Here is a 25,733-nt window from a genome sequence, read left to right as displayed (position 1 = left end):
ATGTTTAGCTACGTTTAGCTGATATAATAATTCGTGACTTTACGTCGCGACAGAACTACGATCATGGGACTGACGCCACAGTGGTCGGTGTGTAGGTTAATTTTGAGAACTTGAGGGTTCTGTAACGTGTGCTGAAATTTATCTCATATGTTTAACTGATATGTTTAGCTGATATGTTTAGCTACGCTGGCTGATATAATAATTCGTGGCTTTACGTCGCGAGACATTTACAATCATGACCGGCGCCACAGTGGTCGGTCTGTAGATAAATTTTGGCAGCCCGAGGGTTCTGTAACTTTACTGTTGCAAAGTGTGCTGAGATTTAGCTGATTTGTTTAACAGATATGTTTAGCTGATATGTTTAATTGATATATTTAGCAGTATGTTTAGCTACGTTTAGCTGGTATAATAATTCATGGCTTTACGTGATGAGACAACCACAATCATGAGGGGCGCCACAGTGGTCGTGCTGTAGATTAATTTTGACAGCCTGAGGGTTCTGTAAAGTTACTGTTGCAAAGTGCGCTGAGATTTAGCTGATTTATTTAATTGATATGTTTACCTGATATGTTTAGGTACGTTAAGCTGGTATAATAATTCGTGGCTTTAGGTCGCGAGACAACTACAATCATGAGCGGCACAACAGTGGTCGGTCTGTAGATTAATTTTGACAGCCCGAGGGTCTGTAACGTGCGATGAAATTTACCTGACATGTTTAGCTACGTTTAGCTGACATAATAATTCGTGGCTTTAGGTCGCGAGACAACTACAATCATTTGCGACACCACAGTGGTCGGACTGTAGATTAATTTTGACAGCTTGAGGGTTCTGTAACGTGAGCTGAAATTTAGCTGGTATGTTTAACTGATATGCTTATCTGATATGTTTAGCTAAGATTAGCTACCTTGAGCTGATATAAGAATTCGTGGCTTTAGGTCGCGAGACAACTACAATCATGAGCGGCACCACAGTGGTCGGTCTGTAGATTAATTTTGACAGCTTGAGGGTTCTGTAACGTGCGCTGAAATTTAGCTGATATGTTTAACTGATGTGTTTAACTGATATGTTTATGTTTGGTTAGCTGAAATGTTTAGCTACGTTTAACTGATATAATAATTCGTGGCTTTAGGTCGCGAGACAACTACAATCATGAGCGGCACCACAGTGGTCGGTCTGTAGTTAATTTTGAAAGCCTGAGGTTCCGTAACGTGCGCTGAAATTTAGCTGATATGTTTATCTATGGTTAGCCGATATAATAATTCGTGGTTTTACGTCGCGAGACAACTACACTCAAGAGCGCCACAGTGGTCGATCTGTGGATTAAGTTTGACAGCCTAATAGTTCTGTAACGTACGCTGAAATTTAGCTGATATTTAGCTGATATGTTTAACTGATATGTTTAGCTAGATATGTTTATTGATGTGTTTAGCTGATATGTTTAGCTGATATATTTATCTGATATGTTTAAGTGGTGTGTTCAGCTATGGTTACCTGTTATGTTTACTACGTTTACCTTATATAATAATTCGTGGCTTTACGTCACGACACAACTACAATCATGAGCGGCGCTACAGCGGTCGGTCTGTAGATTAATTTTGAAAGCCTGAGGGTTGTGTACCGTGCGCTGAAATTTAGCTGATATGTTTAGCTGATATGTTTATCTATGTTTAGCTGATATAATAATTCGTGGCCTTACTTCGCCAGACAACTACAATAATGAGAGACGCCACCGTGGTCGGTGTGTGGATCAATTTTGAGAGCCTGAGGGTTCTGTAACGCGCGATGAAATTTAGCTGATAGGTTTAGCTGATACGTTTAACTGATGGGTTTAGCTGATATGTTTAGCTACGTTTAGCTGGTATAATAATTCGTGGCTTTACATCGCGACAGAACTACGGTCATGGGACCGGCGCCACAGTGGTCGGTCTGTAGATTAATTTTGACAGCCTAAGGGTTCCGTAACCTGCGCTGAAATTTAGCTGATATGTTTAACTGATATGTTTAGCTATGCATATCTGATATGTTTAGCTACGTTTAGCTTGTATAATAATTCGTGGCTTTACGTCGCGAGAGAACTACAATCATGACTGGCGCCACAGTGATCGGTGTGTAGGTTAATTTTGGGAACTTGAGGGTACTGTAACGTGTGCTGAAATTTATCTGATATGTTTAACTGATATGTTTAGCTGATATGTTTATCTACGTTAGCTGATATAATAATTCGTGGCTTTATGTCGCGAGACATTTACAATCATGACCGGCGCCACAGTGGTCGGTCTGTAGATTAATTTTGGCTGCCCGAGGGTTCTGTAACGTTACTGTTGCAAAGTGCGCTGTGATTTAGCTGATTTGTTTAGCTGATATGTTTAATTGATATGCTTAGCTGTATGTTTAGCTACGTTTAGCTAGTATAATAATTCGTGGCTTTACGTCGCGAGACAACTACAATCATGACCTGCGCCACAGTGGTCGGTCTGTAGATTAATTTTGGCAGCCCGAGGGTTCTGTAAAGTTACTGTTGCAAAGTGCGCTGAGATTTAGCTGATTTGTTTAACAGATATGTTTAGCTGATATGTTTAATCGATATGGTTAGCTGCATGTTTAGCTTCGTTTAGCTGGTATAATAATTCGTGGCTTTACGTCATGAGACAACTACAATCATGAGGGGCGCCACAGTGGTCGTGCTGTAGATTAATTTTGACAGCCTGAGGGTTCTGTAAAGTTACTGTTGCAAAGTGCGCTGAGATTTAGCTGACTTGTTTAATTGATATGTTTAGCTGATATGTTTAGGTACGTTTAGCTGACATAATAATTCGTGGCTTTAGGTCGCGAGACAACTACAATCATTTGCGACACCACAGTGGTCGGACTGTAGATTAATTTTGACAGCTTGAGGGTTCTGTAACGTGAGCTGAAATTTAGCTGATATGTTTAACTGATATGTTTATCTCATATGTTTAGCGAAGATTAGCTACGTTTAGCTGATATAAGAATTCGTGGCTTGAGGTCGCGAGACAACTACAATCATGAGCGGCACCACAGTGGTCGGTCTGCAGATTAATTTTGAGAGCCCGAGGGTCTGTAACGTGCGATGAAATTTAGCTGACATGTTTAGCTTCGTTTAGCTTATATAACAATTCGTGGCTTTAGGTCGCGAGACAACTACAATCATGAGCGGCGCCACAGTGGTCGGTCTGTAGATTAATTTTGAAAGCCTGAGGGTTGTGTAACGTGCGCTGAAATTTAGCTGATATGTTTATCTATGTTTAGCTACATTTAGCTGATATAATAATTGGTGGCCTTACATCGCGAGACAACTACAATAATGAGAGACGCCACAGTGGTCGGTGTGTGGATCAATTTTGACAGCCGGAGGGTTCTGTAACGCGCGATGAAATTTAGCTGATATGTTTAACTGATACGTTTAACTGATGGGTTTAGCTGATATGTTTATCTATGGTTAGCTGATATGTTTAGCTACGTTTAGTTGACATAATAATTCGTGGCTTTATGTCGCGACAGAACTACGATCATGGGACCGGCGCCACAGTGGTCGGTCTGTAGATTAATTTTGACAGCCTAAGGGTTCCGTAACCTGCGCTGAAATTTAGCTGATATGTTTAACTGATATGTTTAAATTATATGTTTACCTACGTTTAGCTGGCATAATAATTCGTGGCTTTACGTCGCGAGAGAACTACAATCATGACTGGCGCCACAGTGATCGGTGTGTAGGTTAATTTTGAGAACTTGAGGGTTCTGTAACGTGTGCTGAAATTTATCTGATCTGTTTAACTGATATGTTTAGGTGATATGTTTAGCTGATATGTTTAGCTACGTTAGCTGATATAATAATTCGTGGCTTTACGTCGCGAGACATTTACAATCATGACCGGCGACACAGTGGTCGGCCTGTAGGTTAATTTTAGCAGCCTGAGTGTTCTGTAACGTTACTGTTGCAAAGAGCGCTGAAATTTAGCTGATTTGTTTAACAGATATGTTTAGCTGATATGTTTAATTGATATATTTAGCAGTATGTTTAGCTACGTTTAGCTGGTATAATAATTCATGGCTCTACGTCATGAGGCAACTACAATCATGAGGGGCGCCACAGTGGTCGTGCTGTAGATTAATTTTGACAGCCTGAGGGTTCTGTAATATGAGCTGAAATTTAGCTGATATGTTTAACTGATATGCTTATCTGATATGTTTAGCTAAGGTTAGCTACGTTTAGCTGATATAAGAATTCGTGGCTTTAGGTCGCGAGACAACTACAATCATGAGCGGCACCACAGTGGTCGGTCTGTCGATTAATTTTGAGAGCCCGAGGGTCTGTAACGTGCGATGCAATTTAGCTGATATGTTTAGCTTCGTTTAGCTGATATAATAATTCGTGGCTTTAGGTCGCGAGACAACTACAATTTGCGGCACCACAGTGGTCGGTCTGTAGATTAATTTTGACAGCTTGAGGGTTCTGTAACGTGCGCTGAAATTTAGCTGATATGTTTAATTGATGTGTTTAGCTAATATGTTTAGCTGATATATTTATCTGATCTGTATAAGTGGTATCTTTAGCTATGGTTACCTCTTATGTTTAGCTACGTTTCGCTTATATAATAATTCGTGGCTTTACGTCACGACACAACTACAATCATGAGCGGCACCACAGTGGTCGGTCTGTAGATTAATTTTGAAAGCCTGAGGGTTGTGTAACGTGCGCTGAAATTTATCTGATATGTTTATCTATGTTTAGCTACGTTTAGATGATATAATAATTGGTGGCCTTACATCGCGAGACAACTACAATAATGAGAGACGCCACAGTGGTCGGTGTGTGGATCAATTTTGACAGCCTGAGCCCAAGCAGCACAATGTACTGAAAGTCGAGTGCAATAGGGGTGGTCGGTATTCGTCTTATCAGAGTACTTCAGTTTCACGAGCCTGTTCAAGGCCATCCACCTACCCGTCCACCCCTATTGCACTCGACTTTCAGTACATTTTGCTGCTTGGGAGGGTTCTGTAACGCGCGACGAAATTTAGCTGATATGTTTAGCTGATACGTTTAACAGATGGGTTTAGCTGATTTGTTTATCTATGGTTAGCTGATATGTTTAGCTACGTTTAGCTGACGTAATAATTTGTGGCTTTATGTCGCGACAGAACTACGATCATGGGACCGGCGCCACAGTGGTCGGTCTGTAGATTAATTTTGACAGCCTAAGGGTTCCGTAACCTGCGCTGAAATTTAGCTGATATGTTTAAATGATATGTTTAGCTATGCATATCTGATATGTTTAGCTACGTTTAGCTGGTATAATAATTCGTGGCTTTACGTCGCGAGAGGACTACAATCATGACTGGCGCCACAGTGGTCAGTGTGTAGGTTAATTTTGAGAACTTGAGGGTTCTGTAACGTGTGCTGAAATTTAGCTGATATGTTTAGCTTCGTTTAGCTTATATAATAATTCGTGGCTTTAGGTCGCGAGACAACTACAATTTGCGGCACCACAGTGGTCGGTCTGTAGATTAATTTTGACAGCTTGAGGGTTCTGTAACGTGCGCTGAAATTTAGCTGATATGTTTAACTGATATGTTTAGCTGATATGTTTAATTGATGTGTTTAGCTGATATATTTATCTGATCTGTTTAAGTGGTATCTTTAGCTATGGTTACCTGTTATGTTTAGCTACGTTTCGCTTATATAATAATTCGTGGCTTTACGTCGTGAGACAACTACACTCATGAGCGCCACAGTGGTCGGTCTGTAGATTAATTTTGACAGCCTAACGGTTCTGTAACGTACGCTGAAATTTAGCTGATATGTTTAACTGATATGTTTAATTGATGTGTTTAGCTGATATGTTTAGCTGATATATTTATCTGATATGTTTAAGTGGTATGTTTAGCTATGGTTACTTGTTATGTTTAGCTACGTTTAGCTTATATAATAATTCGTGGCTTTACGTCACGACACAACTGCAATCATGAGCGGCGCCACAGTGGTCGGTCTGTAGATTAATTTTGAAAGCCTGAGTGTTGTGTAACGTGCGCTGAAGTTTAGCTGATATGTTTAGCTGATATGTTTACCTATGTTTAGCTACGTTTAGCTGATATAATATTTCGTGGCCTTAGAGACAACTACAATAATGAGAGACGCCACAGTGGTCGGTGTGTGGATCAATTTTGACAGCCTGAGGGTTCTGTAACGCGCGATGAAATTTAGCTGATATGTTTAGCTGATATGTTTATCTATGGTTAGCTGATATGTTTATCTACGTTTAGCTGATATAATAATTCGTGGCTGTACGTCGCGAGACAACTTCAATCATGAGCGGCGCCACAGTGGTCAGTCTGTAGATTAATTTTGACAGCCTGAAGGTTCTGTAAGGTGCGCTGAAATTTACCTGATATGTTTAACTGATATGTTAAGCTGATATGTTTAGCTACGTATAGCTGATATAATAATTCGTCTGTAGATTAATTTTGCCCAAATGAGAGGACTTTGACGTAAGCTGAGCTTTAGCTGATATGTTTAACTTTGTTTAGCTACGAGGGTGGTTCCATATGTTTCCGGCCCGACCAACTTTTAATAGTCATAGAGACGAAACATGTGTATCACTTTTCAACATAGTCACCCTTAACTTCGATGCACTTTTGACACCTTTCAAGCAGCATTCTTATGCCCTTGAAAAAAATAGTTTTGTTTCAGAAGTCCGAATAGTCCGAAGTTTTGTCCGCAAAATGCTGGAAAACTGCCTCTTGCACCTCACTATGGTTTTGAAATCTTCGTCCTCTGAGGTCCCTCTTCAAGTTTGAGAACAGGGAATAGTCACTCGCTGCCAAGTCTGGACTGTAGGGTGAGTGGTGGATTTCTTCGAAGCCGCACTCCTTCAGTGCAGCCTTGGCAACAGAAGCCGTGTGGACAGGGGCATTGTCCTGGAGCAACCGGACACCTCGACTCAGCCTGCCGCGCCTCTTTTCCTTGATGGGGTCTCGCAGTCGGTGCAGGATTGAAGCATAATAAGTCGCATTCACTGTGGTGTTCCTCTCTTTAAAGTCGATGAGGAGGATCCCGTGATAATCCCAAAATATTGTTGCAATGATCTTCTTTGTGGATTGTGTGACCTTGGTTTTCTTGGGGGTGCTTCTCCTGGTTTGCGCCATTCCATCGACTCCTTCTTCGAAAGGGGATCATAGTAGAGCACCATAATCTCATCCCCTGTGACAATTGACTTCAATATTTCTTCTTCGTTCTCTTGACTGAGCTTCAAAAACTCTTTGGCACAGACGACGCGCTGTTGCTTTTGAACTGACGAGAGAAGTCGTGGCACCCATCTCGCACTGACCTTTTTCATGAGAAGGCCCTCGCCGATGATGCGAAAAACGGTTGTTTTGGAGAGCCCCAGCCTTTCTGAGATTTCCTTCACCTTCAGACGCCTGTCGCTCATCACTTCCTCCTCGACAAGAGACAAATTTTCTTGTGTCACCACTTCCACTGGACGACCATCGCTTGGATCATCTTCAATGGACTCTCGCCACAGTCGAAACTGCTTAGCCCAGTCTTTTACCGTTGTGTACGACGGAGAGGCTTCCCTGTACACTTTGTCCAGTCGCGCTTTAATTTCTTTAGGCGAAAGTCCCTCTTTTGTCAAGGATTTTATTACAGTGCGGTACTCGTTTTTTTTTTTTTCAGTTTAACTGAAGAGTGCACCCTGACTGTTTGAAATGCCGGTCTCCAACCGACAAACGCATGGAGACGTTTGAGGGTGGTGCTCCGGCCCTCCAACAGATGGCGCCACGAGTCCTTAATCGCATTTTCAAATTCGCGCGCATTTTCTACCTGGAGGGGGGGGGGGATATATTTATTAGACGAAAAGGAAATGAAAAAAAAACTGGGAAAGGTCAGCCAAACGGGACGTCGGCTTGCTATTCCAGAAATAAGAAATAATAATAAATAAATAAAGGAAAAGATAAGAATTAAAGAAAGAAAGAAATAGGAAGGAATAAGAAAGAATTAAAGGAAGAAAATTAAGAAATAAGAAATAAAGAAAAAGAATTTGGGAAATAATGAAAAACTAACAGATGATCAAAGAAGGATGAGGTAGATTAATGACAAAGATGACAAAAAAAAGATGACTAACAAACGGTGAAGGAATGATGAGATGAATCACAGAAGAAGAACGAGATTTCACGACTGAGTTCACAGGCTGTTCATCAGACCTGAATCTCTCAAGAAAGTCAGAACTGCTTTCGTCACAGACCGCTGTGTGTGATCTCGTACTGGGCCGAGCAGAGTGGCCAGAGAAAAGTCCGTGCACCGCAGCTCGAGTAGGCGTCGTCTCAACGTGGCCCGAGGAGTGTCGAATCTGTGACAGTCGAGAAGAAGGTGTGGCACATCAGCTACAACAGCGCAAGTGGGGCATTTGGGCGACTGGAGAAGACCCATTTTACAGAGGAGTAGAGGTGTCCTGGCGGCATTAAGGCGTAGTCGGTGTAGAATGGACGTTTCTTGACGCGAGCAGTGGTGTGTGGCAACGAAATCCATCGACGGGTCGATAGACCGGAGATGGTCGTTCAGTCGGACAGCGTCCTCTTGAAACTGCCGAGTGCCGTTATAACGGAGTCGCTGTGTCTGTAACCGACACGATGAGGCTGTAAGTGGTAGGAGACAGTTATTGGAGGTGCCGTCCCCATGTGCCCGACGTGCTAAGGCGTCTGCGCGGGTGTTTCCGTGCAGGCCGGTGTGACTGGGTACCCATTGGAAACACAGGCTATGACCAAAGGATAGAAGTCGGTTGTATATTGCGACTATCATGGTGTCTAGGCCGCCGATTGTTCTGGAACAATAATTTGCTAGAACTTCTAGCGCCACCTTACTGTCCGTGAACACAACCCAAGCGCCAGGCGGTGATACCGCTATGTGGTTCAACGCGGTCAGTATGGCGAAGAGCTCGGACTCTGTAGATGATGTTTCGTAGGGGAGCTTGTGCGCCACTTCAAGGTTTTCATTTGGCATATAAAAGGCTGCAGTAGATCCGCCTTGAGACACTGATCCGTCAGTGTACACAGGGAGTCGTTGAGAGTACGCTGAGTTAAGGTGCTCCAGTGTAAGTTGGTGAGCAACAACGGGAGGCACAGAGTTTTTCTTCAGAAGACCAGGAATGTGATCACATACAGGAGGCCTGCGAAGAGTCCACATCGGCGGGGCATAGGAAAGCACTGATGGCGTGGTGGGGAGGTGCACTTTCAGGCGGTCAACAGCAATACCAATGCTGGAGTCCGGACAGTCAATATCAATGAGCCGAAGATGATGGTAAGGATGCTGTGTGAGGTACCGCGCATATATCCGGAGTGTTTCCACGTCTCGTAGGACGCCTGCTGGAGTTTCGCGTGCCTCTGCCAGGACAGAATAGGTTTCTGTCGTTCTAGGAACTCCCAAACAGACGCGGAGGCTTCGGGCCTGAATATTGAGAAGCTCACGCTCTCCGGATACGCTGAGGCCGTGTAGAATAGGCAGGCTGTACCGCAATGTGCCCAGAATCAACGCTGTGTGCACGTGACGGAGGTCAGCGCATGAAGGGCCCCACGACGATCCAGCAATGCACGTAGAGCATTTACAAAACCGCTGGTCTTGGTGGCTATTGTTTTCACGTGCCGGGACCACGTCATGCCTCTGTCTAATGTCACGCCAAGGTATTTGCAATGAGGCACAAAGTCTAGCGGTGTCCCACTGACGAACAATGGATACCTTTGGAATGAGCGTCGGGTGAAAGCCATGGCAACGGTCTTAGCAGGAGAGACCGATAAGCCGCGGTCGGCAAGGTATTCTACAATAGAATCCAAGGCGCATTGTAACCGGCGTTGGACGGTGTCTCGACGGGTGGCAGAGGTCCATATGCAGATGTCGTCTGCGTACAAAGTGATGCGGGTATGATCACGAAGCTGGGCGGGAAGCGAAGCCATTATAACATTAAAGAGGAGAGGGCTCAATACACTTCCCTGTGGGACACCACGACGGACTGGATGGAAAGCGGTGTCACCTTCCATTGTGCGCACGAAGATGCGTCGGTCAGCTAGAAACTCCTGGATCCATGCGGCGGCGCAACCTCCTATTTCCGCCTCTTGTAGCGTCGCGACGATGGTGCTGTGCAACACGTTGTCATAAGCTTTCTCTACGTCGAGAAAAACTGCACCGGTGAGGTTGCCGTCTACCTCGGGCCGGAAACTTATGGAACCTGTTGAGCTGATGTTGAGCTATAGTTAGCTGATATGTTTAGCTATGCATAGCTGATATGTTTAACTGATATGTTTAGCTGATATAATAATTCGTGGCTTTACGTCGCGAGACAACTACAATCATGAGAGGCGCCTGAGTGGTCGGTGTGTAGATTAATTTTGACAGCCTGAGGTTTCTGTAACGTGCACTGAGATTTAGCTTATATGTTTAACTGATATGTTTAGCTACGTCTAGCAGATATAATAATTCGTGGCTTTACGTCGCGAGGCAACTACAATCGTAAGCGGCGCCACAGTGGTCGGTCTGTAGATTAATTTTCCCAACTGAGGGGTCTTTCACGTGAGCTGAACTTTAGCTGATATCTTTAACGATGCTTAGCTATTTTGAGCTGATGTTGAGCTACGGTTAGCTGATATGTTTAGCTACGTTTAGCTGATATAATAATTCGTGGCTTTATATCGCGAGACAACAATCATGAGAGGCGCCAGAGTGCTCGGTTTGTAGATGAATTTTGACAGCCTGAGGGATCTGTAACATGCGCTGAAATTTATCTGATATGTTTAGCTGATATGTTCAGCTGATATGTTTAGCTATAGTTAGCTGATATAATAATTCATGGCTTTACGGCGCGAGAGAAGTACGACCATGAGCGACGCGACAGTGCTCGGTATGTAAATTAATCTTGCCCAACAGAAGGTTCTTTAACGTGAGGAGAACTTTTGCTGATATGTTCAACGATGTTTAGCCGATAAATTTAGCTATGTTCAGCTATATTTAGCTGATAAGTTTAACTGATATGTTGAGGTATGGTTAGCTGACATATTTAGGTATGTTTAGCTGATATGATAATTCGTGGCTTTACGTCGCGAGACAACTAGGAGCATGAACGACGCCACAGTAGTCGGTCTGTAGATCAATTTTGCCCACCTGAGGGTTCCTCAACGTGTGCTGAAATTTTTAACGATGTTTAGGTGATCAATTTAGGTATGTTCAGCTTCATTTAGCTGATATGTTAGTTATGTTTATCTTATACTTTGGACTATGTATAGCTGATATAATAATTTGTGGCTTTGCGTCGCGAGGCAACTATGATCATGAGCCTACAGTGGTTGGCCTGTGGATTAATTTGGCTCACCTGAGGGCGGGGATGGACACAAATACAATTTAGATGAATCTACAAGTAAATATAAACACAAAATAGATTTGTTTGAATATGTATTTACATACTTCGCATAAATACTTTGCAAGCGCAGTACTTAAATTCAAAATATATGTACAGTATTTAGATAACCTAAATATTTTCATAAATCATGGAATGTCCATATAACTACAATATGGAGTGAATAACTGTTTCTTCAACACTCAGCAGACCGTACGAAGTAACAGCCTTCCTTCATCATAATGGTTTTAATGATTAAATGATTCAATGCCACGATTCATGGAGCTCCTGGGTGATGAGGCGTTGGTAGTTTGTGGAAGAAATGAGCCTCAGCACTGGAGCTGAAGAACAACACGCAAAACAAGGAGGTCCCGTGACATCTAGACATCTGTCCTGGAATCTTTCGCACGTTCCAGAGCCAAAGGTGCATTGGTACTGATTGCGGTATTGGTAGATCTGTGTAACTTTGATGCCATTTGATTGGTGAGACAAGTGCAGTGTTCATGCATGCGCGAAAGAAACTACTAATCGTTCAAACCAGGTGAATGTAACCTCTAGCATCTAAGCTAAGCCTCGGTCATTACAGTATAGCTGTGAAATTTGGAAACATGCGCACTTGATGTATTTGCATGTGTTTATAAATTATTTAAGGAAATAAATACTCAAAACAGTATTTAAATACGGGCTTAACTACCTTTTTCCAGACTGTATGTAAATACAACATATAAATGCATGTATTTATATTTTAAATACACAAAGAAAATTTCAAAAATTAAAACGATAAAACAGATACAAGCAAGCGAGCTGGTGGCAGATATCCTTGACGAAATGGCGAATCTAGGATATGTGCGTCTTTTATTTATTTTCTGCTAGTCTCGGGTTTTCGTGATGAATTTCTTAACCTCTTCCGTCTTACTCCGTGCCCCCCGTGTCCCTGGGTTTCTTCGTTTAGCCATGCATAAGCTAGTCTGCGCACTTTCCCCTCTGTCAATTATGTGTAGCTATGTCTGATGATTATTTTAACTGACATGCTTAGCTATGGTTAGCTATGCTCAACTGATATGTTTAGCTATCTAAAAAACGAGAGGTAGGCGGGATTCAAAGGAAAGGAGATATGTAAAAATGGCTCAGCAATCACCGCATTCGGGGGAGGCCCAAATCTTCTATATACCGCTGGTGACACCTCACTGTGCCAGGATATGTTGAAGTACCCTCGCACAGACATACAACGCTTACACTGTAGCGAAAGGGCTAAAATTAAAGTCGATTTTGTACAATGTATAAAACGGAGCCATACTCTGATGATAAGAAAACACTGTGTAATATGGAAGAAGCCTTGGTCCCGTCTAGTGCCCTAGTTGAGCGGCTGCTCGGCATTGATAGGGATAAAGCGGGACAGACTTAAGGCTCATTCACACATGCGTTTCAAAAAGCGTCGCCGCCTCAGCGTTCGCGGCGCCGCCGAGAGGGGCCTGTCACACATAGCCGAGCCGCCATCCTGAAAACGCGCTTCGTTCTTCTTGCTACGTCAAGATCGTACTGACACTTCCAGCTTTCTTCCTCAAATTTTACATTGTGAAGCATGTTCTCCATTTTATAATTATCGTGAAGCATTTCTGCTGGAATCATCAATCGTTGGAACGACAAACGCGACACAATAGCAGAGAAAGAACGGCAGAAGAAGCGAGACACATGTTTACCTACCGACGACCAACACACGGTTACACACAAGTCGTATTTATTTTCGTCGATTCCGTGGTTTGCGCAAATTCCCAGCTCATCGTTGACAGCTCAGACACCAAACAGCTATTGGTGACAAGGAATTTACTCACGCGGTAGCACCAAACACATACACGTGCACAAATGACAAAAGATCCCAGCGCGGTATCGGGAGGCCCGCCATTGCCCTCCGGCGCCAAAAGGAAGCTACCTCACCCCTCCGAGCGCTCCGATTGGCTGGATGAAAAGCGTTCGCGTTTCTGCCCTCCGAAGCTGCAGCACGGTGCGGTTCTCGAAAAGAGGCTGGAAACGCTCCGCGGCTCGCGTTTCGCGGCGCCGCGAATGCGAAACGCGTTCAAAAAACGCATGTGTGAATCAAGCTTTAGAGAAACGAACTTCAAGTACTAGCTGTCGTTCAGGTGTAACCTGTACAAGCAGTTGACTTTGCACTGGTGAAGAATTTAGAATAACTGTTTTTGAGGGGAGTCATTTTTTACTACTTTGGAATAAAGTAAGTAAGTTACTTGTCAGGTAGCTTAACTATTTACTATTTATGGAGAGTAACTGAACTTATAACTTAGCTACTTTATTCGCGTACTAAGTGTAACTTTAACTAAGTTACTTTTTGATGTCACTTTTCCCAAGACTGATTCTGCCTCCCATGCACTCCAGTAGAGTGTGCATATTTCCTTCCTTGCGCGGTACCGTTGAGCGGACTTGGATTGGTGACACACGCGCCGGAGCTCCATGCATTGCTATGCCCATTCGAGAGCACCGACGGCGTCAAAGCTATACTCTGTACCGCTAACTAAAATGTACAGTAAGTGCAATCTAAGCCGCTCGCCATTTACTATCTCTCTCTCTCAGAGTGTTGATCTGGAGTATAGCACTTCTGTGTTATGCTATGTCTTCTGTCATGTGTGTGTGTGTGTGTGCGTGTGTGTATGTCTCATCTCCTTCACGCCATCCCACTCATATATTAACCCTCTCGCACTGAGGTAGAGTACTCCAATTTCTGCGGTTAGGCTCCTCATCCCATAGTCATACATGTAGTTGTTGTTGGTGGGCACTTCAAAAGAGATATGCGTTGGGCTACCTTGTTTGAACTCACCTCAGACATGGCACACCAAAAGCGAAAGACGCCATACAGAACAAGCATCTAACAACATACATTTGGTGATCATATTTTCCAAATCAGCTAAATCATTTTGCACGAAGGTTCATACAGGTGTCTAACTGGTGACTCCAGAAGCCCTGCTAGCTGTTCAGAAGGACGCAGTGTCTCGAAGAGCTCTGTGTCCGCCCCTGATTACCGCACGAAGAACAAACTTTGCTGGCGAAATGATTGATGCCATGCACGCACGCAATCTAAGTCGCTTCAGTCAATGAGCAACGACTCGAACAGAAACAAGCGTTGCGGACGTCTGGTGGCTTCGTGAATAATTTTGTCACGATGAGCCTGACGTTCGTTGCTGAAAATGGCAATGGGCAGTAGTGGAAGTGTGTGGGAGTTCGTTAGGAACCTTCCACATAACCCGAAGAAGAGGAGTAGAAATTCAGAAGTGCGACAGAAGAAAACCAAGAAAACCAGACTCCATTGTAGCGACAGCAAGGCTTACACTGTAGCCAAAAGGCTCAAATTAAAGTTGATTTTGTACAACATAAAATGGAACCATTACTCTGATGATAAGAAAACACTGTGCAATATGGAAGGCGCTTTGGTCTCGTCTAGTGCCCCAGTTGAGCTGCTGTTCGGAATTGGTAGGGATGCTCTGGAATAAAGCGGGGCAGACTTACAGAAACAAACTTCTCGTATACGAGCTGTCGTTCAGGTGTAACCTGTACAAGCATTTGACATTGCACTGGTGAAGAATTTAGAATAACCGTTTGGTTAGAATAAATGGTTGGCTAGGATCCCTTCTCTCTTTTTTTTCTTTATATTGAACATATTCCTCCCCCCCCCCCCCCTAGGATCGTGCTCTGTGGTGAAGTCTGCTTTAACAGTACACGCTTGAAATTTCAAAATTCTGGCTGGCCGTATAGCTCACCAGCGGTGAATCACACCATGTCGTAGTCACGATTTATCTGTCGTTGCTGTTGCTGGCTTACAGACGAAACGACTATTATGGGGGGCGTACGCATATTTTTGTGGTATTACGCAGTTCGTAATCGCCACAAAGATGGCGTACGCCCCCGTTTTCATCAACTCAAGAGAGAGAACATTCTCATTCGGGATGATGGATGGCTAGGAACGTGCTATGCAGTGGATGTCTATTTTTATTGTCGTGGCTATAGTCGTGACGATGCCCACCTGAGTGCAGCCAACAACGGCAAGCTACTCCGACTCCCCGCCGTCTATATTTATTGTGTAGGACTCGCTACGTTCATGATAGTGTTCCAAGGTACTCAAAGTCAGATACTTCAATTAAATCATGGCTTATCAGGCTGGCTATTTAGATATGACAATCACATACTTAGTTCTAAATGGAATTAAGTCAAACTTTGTCGTTGTCTGACACCTCAACAGAGTTTGCGCATTTTTCAACGCCTTTCCAGCTATCACCGCTTATTCCCTAAGTTTGCTAGAAGCTCTAATTCTGGGATACACTAGGTCTCTTCCATTTGGCTGCACTCCCTGAACTAGTTCAGGCGGTGCAGAACCTTCGTATTCGTTTTGCCAGCGTCGAGTGCAGTACGACGCGGGTCCGCGTCAGCGGCGTCGATGTTGGTACGCTGACGGTTCCTTCCTGGAGCACAAGAGTGGACATGTGTGTGAGCCAGGAGTACAGTGAAGTAGCATGGTCGCGATAAATACGTGAGATAATGCGCTTATATTTTGAGACCTTACCGAACGGATAACTCGAATTCTCGCTTGCACGGAGCATTAGTTATTACGCTTGTCTTCGCAGCGCCGGACAATGACGAAAGCTTCGGAGCGTCTGGGAATATTTTTTAAATAAAAGTACGTATCCACAGATGAAGGACCACGTAGGATAAAAACAGGAAGAACTCGTGCTCGCATACGTCGTCCCCTCGCTGCTGACAGGTAACGTGCCATAACAAACATTTATTCCAATGCCTAGTAAAGCGAATGAAGCACAACACACACAAACAGTATACATGAAAGGAAAAGCAAGAATAAATAACATGACAGTGCTCGCGGTGCGGAGAGTAGACGACCAGCCTGCTCCTGCACTCACTCCTTCGGTTTGTAAGCGACCGCGCAGAGCTAGTGCTGAACCTACACTTGCACTCCCCTGAACCAGTGCTGGAGGTGCAGGCCAAATCGAAGAGACCTAACGCTTGGCTTCGCAGTGGCAACAAAATGAATATGAAATTCTGAAAATGAAAAAAAAAAATCTCGATTCAGAAAAATTTCACTTAGCTCGTTTTCGATATCAACTACCTTCATTTATCGACCAATGCTTCATTTATTCAATCATGGCATGAGACACTTAACCTTACTGTAACCCTCTCTGTCATTCCTTTTCCCTCTTGCAAGATACTTATGGTGTCTTCGACTAGTTGCTTCCGATCGCTCTAGAGCGACGTACGTTTCATCTTCCACTGGTCGAAACATAGCACTCTCACTGCATTATACTGGTTCATTTGGACCTCTTGCCTCCAACTAGGGGCGCTCTAGAGTGCTCTCACCTACGCTGTCGAAGGGCTCAAGTCACGTGAATGCGCCAGCTTCCGCTGAGTAGTGTTTCTGTTTCGCCATGCCATGCCTGCCATATTTTGTGTTTTGTGTCGTCGTCGTTTTGACTTCGAGGGAAACACCGGAATTCACGTGACTTCACATTCCCTCTCCGCTCCTCTGCTCAAACCTGCCACGTTCGGCTACTGCACCATTCCTCCGGTTCGGAGCTGGAGTGAGATGCGCTCTGACCCGCTCCAGCTTGGAGTACCGGGCCGACCAGTCGAAGACACCATCAGTCTCATCAGTTTTCATCAGCCTAGCCCACTATCCGTGCTGTGAAGGAAAATAGCACAAACCCTAGCTCCTGGTCACACACGTCAAAGATTGAAAGATTGTCAGATAGGCAGAATGATTTTTGATATAGCTGGCCTCGATAAGTTCTCTCCCCCTCTTATCATCACGTGGCTCTAATGGTGTCTTCGACTGGCCGTTCCGATACTCCGAGCTGGAGCGGGTCAGACCGCATCTCACTCCAGCTCCGAGCCGCAGGAATCGTGCAGAAGCCGAACGCAGGTTCGAGCAGAGGAGCAGAAAGGGAATGTTAGCTCACTTGACTTCCGGTGTTCCTCTCGTAGTCAGAACGCAGACGACGCAAAATGCAGAACATGGCAGGCATGGCGGAACAGAAGCACTACTCAGCGGAAGCTGGCGCAGTCACGTAACCGGAACCCGACCTGATTTCCCAACCGCTCCGACGGCGTCGGTGAGAGCACTGTTGAGCGCTCCCAGTTGGAGGAAAGAGCTCCAAATGAACCAATCGAATGTCTCGACCAGTCGATGAAGAAACGTCGCTCCAGAGCGTTCTAGAGCGATTGGAACTAAACTTTAATCGGAATCAACCAGTCGAAGACACCATTAGTATATGGTGTTGCACAAATGTCATTGCGTGAACCCGATCGACAAGCGGACAAACCTGCATTGGATTATGGCACCATTTGTTTGGAATAAATCTCCAGACGCATTGGTTCCCGCATTAGTCGCAAGTAAAGCGCTTCGGTGTTTATCGATAAGGGCACAAAAGGCATGAATCGCGGGTGTTCGCTATTCAATGAAGCTGTCAAACATTGATACCAGTAGCTGAACCGAAATGCACGGTGACTGACAAGCGTCGGATGACAAGCGTTGTTGTGACGTCATGATTATTCGAGAAAAAAAAAAGCAAGCACGTTCTCTTTTAAGGAAAGCCAAGGTTCCATTCGACGTGGCAGAACAGCCTCGGTGCCCCGATGAACGTAAGTGCAATCGAAGAAGGCGATATGCAGAAGACATTCCTGAGGATACAACCTTTGAAACGTCATCATGAGGGCCTCAACGTCACCTGTGCTGTTGCAACGTACGACGGCCTTTTCGAGAGGTCACTCACCGTCCACGTACGACTACTCTGTAAGTTCACTGTGTTCGTCTTCGGTTAGAATAATATTGAAAACAAGTGATTCCGCTTATGACAAGTGCTGGACCTACCTAACTGAATGATTTCCTTCCTTTCCTGCCGTCCTTGAGGTAATTAATTACCGTTTTCGTCGTCGACGAACCAGCTTGAGCATATTACTGTCTGAATCGTTCATTAGGGCTTAGTGAACACGAAGGTAAACGACGTAACTAAAGTGCCGTAACATTAGCGTCATTTAAGGTAAAGGCATCGAGATCTTTCTTTTATTTTTTTTTTTCAGACGAAAGTTTCCTTCAGGATACCACACGCTTAGGATCAGGTCACAAGCAGGGATCGGAGCCGAAACTGAACCCGAACCGAATAAAAACCGTTATTTGCTGACGAAACCGAACCGAACCCGAACAATTTTTTGCTTGTCCTGAACCGAACCGGAACTGAACCGAAAAAAATTCATACGGTTACCGGTTCGGGAATCGGTTCAGAGGTGAAATCATTGTACTACTGACCGACCTTTTTCTGACTCACCTGAAACGGTTCTCTCATACTTTTTCTCTTACAACCGTGTACGGTGACCGTAAGCTCGCTTTCATATAGCAAAATTACTGCCCATGAACCGGTTAAACCGGGACGAAAAAGGTAACGGTTCTAATGCCTGTAAATGTCCCGACCGCTGACCGTTTTTTTTTTTCTTTTTTCTGTGTGTGTGCGGTAGGGGGGTTCTCCCTGAGCCGAACCAGAACCGAACCGATATACCTGAACCGGTTCAAGCTGATAATTTCGGTTCAGCGAAGCTAAACCCGAACCGAACCAATAAGCCTGAACCCGAACCCGGACCGGACCGAAAAAAAATACCGGTTCCGGACCCTGGTCACAAGTAGTATGTAGTAGACGAATCATCTCAGTAGTCAAGGGGCTCATTATTTCATTCGCCACGTCACCAGAAGCGATGGTGTATAGAGCAGAGGCGGAGAGTTTTCGTTTTCCCGGGGAGGGGGGGGGGATATGTTTATTAAGAAAAAAAGAAAGGAAAGGCGATGGATGTCGGCTTGTTATTCAAAAAAAAAGTGAAAGGGGGAAGACAAAAAAAGGCAAAGAAAAGAAGAAAGCAAAAGAAAACAAAAAGGAGGAAAGAAAAGGAAAAGAAAAATGAAGAACACAAAACTAAAGCTGAAGAATCACACACTCTGGCGGGATCCTATGATGCAGAACTGGTATAGAAATAAGAGGAAGGAAGAACAGAAAAAACAAAACAAAAAAGAAAAGAAAAAAAACAGAGAGAACGTAAACAGTGAACATGTGCGCAACTGAACTTCCCGGGACTTCCCGGGGGAGGCGCCCCCCCCCCCCCCCGCAGTCGGCGTCTATGGTATAGAGTACCGCCCCTGGCGATGAAACTCCCCATTTCTCACCTTAAAAATAATGTCCTTGTTGTTTCATCTCAGCATTGTCATTCAAATGAATTTCGCGAAAACATATCACGGCACCATAATGGGAAAGACCTGAGCTGAAAGATGCACGCGCTCCCTCCTTTATTTTCCCTTTCCATGTTTACAGCCTTTGGTGGCAGGGTACAAAGTTGCTTTGACGGGCCGTCTCCCTCAAGGGGCGTTAAATACGGTGTGCCATGTGTTGAGATTTCAGCGCACGTTAAAGAACCCCCAGGTGGGCGAAATTAATCCACGGACCGACCACTGTGGCGTCGCACAGTTGTCTCGCGACGTAAAGCCACGGATTATTATTTAATTAACTGTTCATAATCAACGTATTCATCAACTTCCAGTCGTACCTGGGTGCAGAAATGTCGTCACCCTCCCGAAGCCCCTTGGCCTTAATACCTTAGTAGATCTAATACCTTAATAGCGTCACCTTGTGTCTGATTGAGAGCTATTCGCCGTTAACTTCTACAGTTTAACATGTAGATACTATACTTGTACAGGTATCCATGAGCACGATAAAAGTGGCGATTACAAACTTAACCTATATGTTTGTCGTTTAATCTGAAGGTCCTGGTGTGAATCAGTAGGTCGTAGTATCATGAATGGAAGTATCCTTCTGTGCCATCAGGCGCGCGAGGACCTGTGTGTACTTCGACCGTAAATAGCACCTGTCTTCTGTGCAGTCCCACCACTGACAACAGAGATGGTAGCCAGTCACAAGGAGCTGTACTTCGGCGAACCTGCAGAGTTCCTGTGCACGACGAGAGGCTCGCGGCCACCCGCTGATATCCGCTGGTGGTTCGGCGCAGAGCCCTTAGAGCCTTACCAGTACCGCACGACGAGCGATGCAAACGGAACCAGTAGCTTCGTATTGGTTACGCCGACGAAGGAACGCAATGGGGAACGTCTAAAGTGCACCGCTTTCAACAAAAGCCTTCGCGGCAGTGAAGTCTCCGCCGATGTCCTACTTGAAGTAAAATGTAAGTCGCTGCATGTACACACGCATCCTAGAGTATTTATAAAGACATTCATTGGAAACAGATGCACACAAGTAACAACAAACTAACGAGGAAAGACCTGTCGGGACTGACATCTCTGCATTTTTGTTTCTCACTCACTCAATCAATCAATCAAGGCTTGCAGGGCAAACGTACAATCTTAATAGGATCATATCATCATGGATTAATAAGGGGATCATTATTTCATTCCCCGCATCACCACCAGCAATGGGGTAGAGTATCGCCCCTGGTGATGAAACTCCCCATTCATCATCTGCTAATAAAGTTGTTGTTGTTCTTGCTTGCTAGAACGGTATTCTAAGAATAGTGCCGTGATCAAGTCAGAAGTCTCTTGTCTTCATTTTTCTCAAACTAGCAATCCAATTAAGTCACTTTCACACTTAAAATGCATCAAGAGATCTCATTTCATGGCATTCGCTCTGAGCTGGTAATAACTAGAGTCTCGCATTCAGATCTAGAATAAATACATAATCTATATCACTGCTGTAAGACATTACACCACCTGCAAGACGCCGTAACTTTTGGCGCTTCCGTTATTAAGATAAGTACATATATGCACTGTCCCTATAGAGCCTGCCAACGACGAGCTCGATTTCAATAACGTGTACCATATTTTATTACCGCCTAGGAGATGCATTTAAGAATGTGTCATTCAAGTGTTATTATTTTCTGCATTAATGCTCCATTACATTAGTTACCCTGAGAAGGTCAGATGATGTCATAATCATCTTTATTAAAGTGTTTTTCCTGGTTCACACTGCGACTTCTCTCCGTTGCGAGCGCGGTACGGATCAAGTGCAGATAAGCTTGGCGTACAGTAGTAGGTAGTGGTGGTGGTGTTGGTGGTGGTGGTGGTGTTGGGTGGTGCTGCTGCTGCTGCTGCTGAAAGAGCTTGCCGCTGTCGGCCTCACAGAGGTGGGAAACGTCGCGGGTAGCGCTCTAGGGGAACGTGCATCTTGGGCCGACTTCTAAGGGAACTGTGCCGACATATGTCTGACTGCGTCCGAGGAAAAGCCAGGAAAAACTCCCAGACAGCACAGCCGGCGCAGAGATTCGAACCCGGGTACCTCGCAGTCTGGACGTGACATGGCCACCACGGTAACCACTCAGAGGCGCGAGCTGGTGCTTCATGCTTGTCGTACGACACGCCGTTCAGGCGCATGCGTTCTTGGTACGGAAAACGCTTACGTTTGACCAATCACTCCTCCACTCCGGTGCGCATTCGCTCATTGGTCAGCTGCGTAGCCGGAGGTAACCCGTACCGCATGGAGTTCAGTCGAGCCCACATCTTGCTGTGCGTCTGCTTTTCGGTTCGCCGTGCTTCGTTGCATCCGTAACGCGTGAAAATGTAACAATGTGAACTAGGCATTACTCTGAGGTCGTGAAAACAACCATCAGTATCACGTATAAAACCATGTCGGTACGCTCCACCGTGGAAAGATACGGTGGTTCGGAATTGTGCCCTGCCCTGGTTTAATCGAAGCAGATATGAGTCTAAATTGGGCTCAAATGGGTAAAGCAGCATCACATTCATAATGTAATTAGGCAAGCAATGCGTACGAGTATACTACAGGGTGGGTGCTATAAAAGGCCAGTCACATTTTCGCGTGTGACGCTCTATCTACTTGAACGCCAGACTTGCACCACCACACTGTAAATATGTTGTGCAAGAGAAATGAACGAAAAAATCATAGTTGCCATGCACTGTGTACAAAAAAAAAAAAAAAAAACCATAAACACGACGACGCAAACTTTCAGCTTCGTGCATTTCCTATGCGCTATAGCGATGAATTGAGACGAAAGTTTGCGTGGTCGTAGTGATTTTGTTACACAATGCCTTGGTTAACCACACTTTTTTCTTCTTTTTTTTTTCGTAGGTTTCTCTGGCATAATTTCTTTACTCTGAGGCAGCGGAAGTCTGTGCGTCAACGAGGTATCGGTCAAGAAAACATCAAGTCACGCATGAAAATGTAACTGACCTTTTAGAGCACCCACACTGTATAATACCCTGCTAAAGACGGCGCGAAACGCAAGCTCTGAACATTAGATGTGTGACGCTCAGGGCATACACAATAGTGAGAACTTCCTTTCCATATTGAAGTAAACTGAAAGTGAAATGAAAGTAAGTGAAAGAAAATAAAAGTAAACCACATCCTTTCTTTCGAAGTATTCACACCGCATCCCCGAAAGTCTTTCAAGTGTCAAAGAAAGAACAGCTTCCACAGGTGTCTCAATGGGGTCAACCTTGCTCCCACAGTTATTAAGAAAAACTTGGACTTGGCGAAATGATTTGCCGTTGGCGTCCATAGAAACTCAGTTTTGGTGTGCGCGTTGTTTCCCCACCCGTTGGATTTCCACTACGGCACAGCGGAGATCTCCGGGCACCTTTTTCTTTTCTTTTTTGTTGGTGGTGCAAAACGTATCCGGCCGGGTAAGCTGCCTCTTTTAAATCACTTTATTGACGTCGTTACAATATCGCGATAAAGTTTACGGAGGAAACGCGTTATATCGATTATTTCGATCGAGGCGGCACGTTTGGGCCGTATCAAGTGTAGGAGTCGCAACACATTTTAAAGATTATGACGACGGGAAAAAATTCGGGGAAGATGGAGCCATAGGGCCCTGACAGCGTCATGTAAGCGTGCTCAACATATGCGATTGTCGGTAGCAATTGGAATCGAAATTTAGTTTGAAATGGTTCGTCGAGTACGCAATGCGATGCACCTCATCACAGCTAGCCACTTGCATAGTTCTTCGTTGCGTAGAATCTTACATCCTGGAAGTGCGGACGGAAACGAATGGTGCGAGATATGTCGTCCGGAAACGTTACGATTCATATTAGAGACGGCTTACTTATCGAAGGTTACTCGGAAAGCACAACTATAGCATTGCATCAATCATTATGTCACAGTGTAAAAAAATTGGTTCTTGCTGTTGACAAGTGTATGAATGTGCAGTCTATATAGGTCATCCTGATTTTCCCCGGGATTTACGCGAACACTTTTAGTATAATATCTGCGCATGTCCCTGTGAGGTCTGCCCACGGCTCATGAACCCTTGGAACATGTCGCCGTCTACCGGTAGAGCTCTGGGAGGCTGATGACGCGCGTCACAGTTGCATTTTTACTTTTTATTACAATACCTCAGCTACGTATAATGTGATGGCTTTGTGTCAGAGTAAGTATTATCATAAAAGCCACGCTCCTAAAATTATGCCACAGAGTATGGAGAGTGCCCCTGTTCCTTCCTTTCCCCTTGCGTTCTTTTTCTTTTTTTCGCGGCACCCGAGATCGAAAAGCGCGCTCTAATTACACAGTTTTTTATTTTCTTTGTCTTTCATTTTCTTGCTTTTGTAGGAAATAAAAAGTGTCCCTAGTGCATGAACAAGCGACTTTTTCTTCGTGATTTTTTCCTCAGGCCATTCGTAGTCTTTGAGGGGAGAATTCTTGACCGAGAGCGCGTAAATTATGCATCGTTCATGGGGCCCTCTATCACATTGTATCATCGTAATTTGTTTCTCTTTTTTTCTTTCTGTCTTCTGCTCGCTGAGCGAAGAAAAACATACTGTTCAACGAAACTCCGATACATAAAATCAATGCGCAATTCAGATAAGTATTTAGTGTAGCCCGTGTTTTTCTTTCTTCTGCGATTTCCATTCCCTTACGTGGTACTCCCATGGTGGTGGCTAAGTTTCACGCCGTGTGCTTCATGTTACGCTTTCACTGCATTGAGTAATAATTTCCTGCTGGCGTCTCTAGAGTGCACGAGGAAGAAATAGTGCCAGTTCACTGAAGGGACAAGTTGATGCTCGACAGAACTGCTCCAATATTTGCTTGAATCTCGAAGTGTGCCATTCAATTTAGGCATGGCCTCCTATGATTTGAAGAAATCTCTCTCCATAGGAAACTCGGTCTGTCGATAATTAGCGGAGATTTCCCCCGTCGAGATCCTACATCAGTTAATTATTGAACGCCGTTGCGTAAGAGTTCATCCACCGTATGTCGTGCTGCTCAAGCTGTGGAGTTAACACGATCTATTTCGAAGGGCCGGTCTCCCTTTATACCCCTTAGTAATAAACGTTCCCCAATTGACTTCTTTCAGATAAACCTCAGGTGACACTGGAATTTGGAGCCGGTCTGAGGGAGTCGAGAATTTTCGAAGGACACGACATATTCTTCGTGTGCAACGCTTCAGCATACCCGAGCATAACCGACGTCGTGTGGGAGTTCAATGGTTTCCCAGTTGCACAGAACGACTCCAACAGCGGCTTTCTTATCGTCAACCAGAGGTACCTCGTGCTAAGGAACGTCCAGTCGTCAGATTCCGGCAACTACTCGTGCAGGGTGACCAATCCAGAGGGCGTGTCAACTAGCAAGACACTGCGCCTCCGGATACAACGTAAGTTGCCTACTGGAAACATTACAAGGAACTTTCTAACGTAACATTGACCTGTGAGACGTGAGTTACTTTTCTTTAGGCGGGATTTGGAAAAACGTGACAAAACTGCGCGACATGGAATGGCAAGACACCTAAGCTGTGATTCGGCGCCGTCCCCAGATTCTACAGATATGCATTGAAACCTTGCAGTCCCAAAGTACCCAAAGGTAGCCTGGGGGCTTCTAAAGCTGTCGAAGTACGAGGTGTAGAAGCGTGGAGATAGGACAAGGTTGCCAATCAATTTCCAATAACGTGCTACATACCCTCGCCTATTCGTTGCTGTGAATCTACTGCGCTTTAGCAGGATGTCTTTTTTGGCCGATTTATAAGCCTTTCGTATAGTATGACTGCCTCCTGCAGAGTGAGAAAAAAAATAAAAAAGAGAAAAAGAAATCCATTCTTTAACATTACTCTCTGGATAGGGCATCATTGGCTTGGGACAGTCTTTCTACTGTCATTGTGTATGTGATAGTAACCTCCAACAGACGCCAAAGAGGAAGAAGCTGGACGGTCACAAGTAATATATATTAGCGGCTATTGTGGAGAAGGAGAAAAGCGCGAAAGCAAAGATAGAATTATGCAGGCTTGGAATGAGGGAGCAATAAAGGTATATCCTAATTATTTCCGAACTGA

General features: G+C 44.6%; 1 protein-coding gene across 1 annotated transcript in view; it reads left to right on the top strand.

Annotated features, from left to right (window-relative positions):
* LOC135385931 (neural cell adhesion molecule 1-A-like) overlaps positions 1 to 25,733 on the top strand; it is a 227,467-nt gene that overhangs the window by 187,840 nt on the left and 13,894 nt on the right. Inside the window, exons 4-6 of the mRNA XM_064615563.1 lie at positions 17,998 to 18,201; positions 20,328 to 20,624; positions 24,765 to 25,061. Of these exons, the coding sequence (XP_064471633.1) occupies positions 17,998 to 18,201; positions 20,328 to 20,624; positions 24,765 to 25,061 (798 nt within the window). The remainder of the gene's footprint in view (positions 1 to 17,997; positions 18,202 to 20,327; positions 20,625 to 24,764; positions 25,062 to 25,733) is intronic.

Source organism: Ornithodoros turicata, chromosome 2, assembly GCF_037126465.1.
Source record: "Ornithodoros turicata isolate Travis chromosome 2, ASM3712646v1, whole genome shotgun sequence".
In the NCBI taxonomy this organism is placed as follows: domain Eukaryota; kingdom Metazoa; phylum Arthropoda; class Arachnida; order Ixodida; family Argasidae; genus Ornithodoros; species Ornithodoros turicata.
Note: the sequence above shows the minus strand (reverse complement) of the source record. Positions and strands in the feature narration are given on the sequence as shown.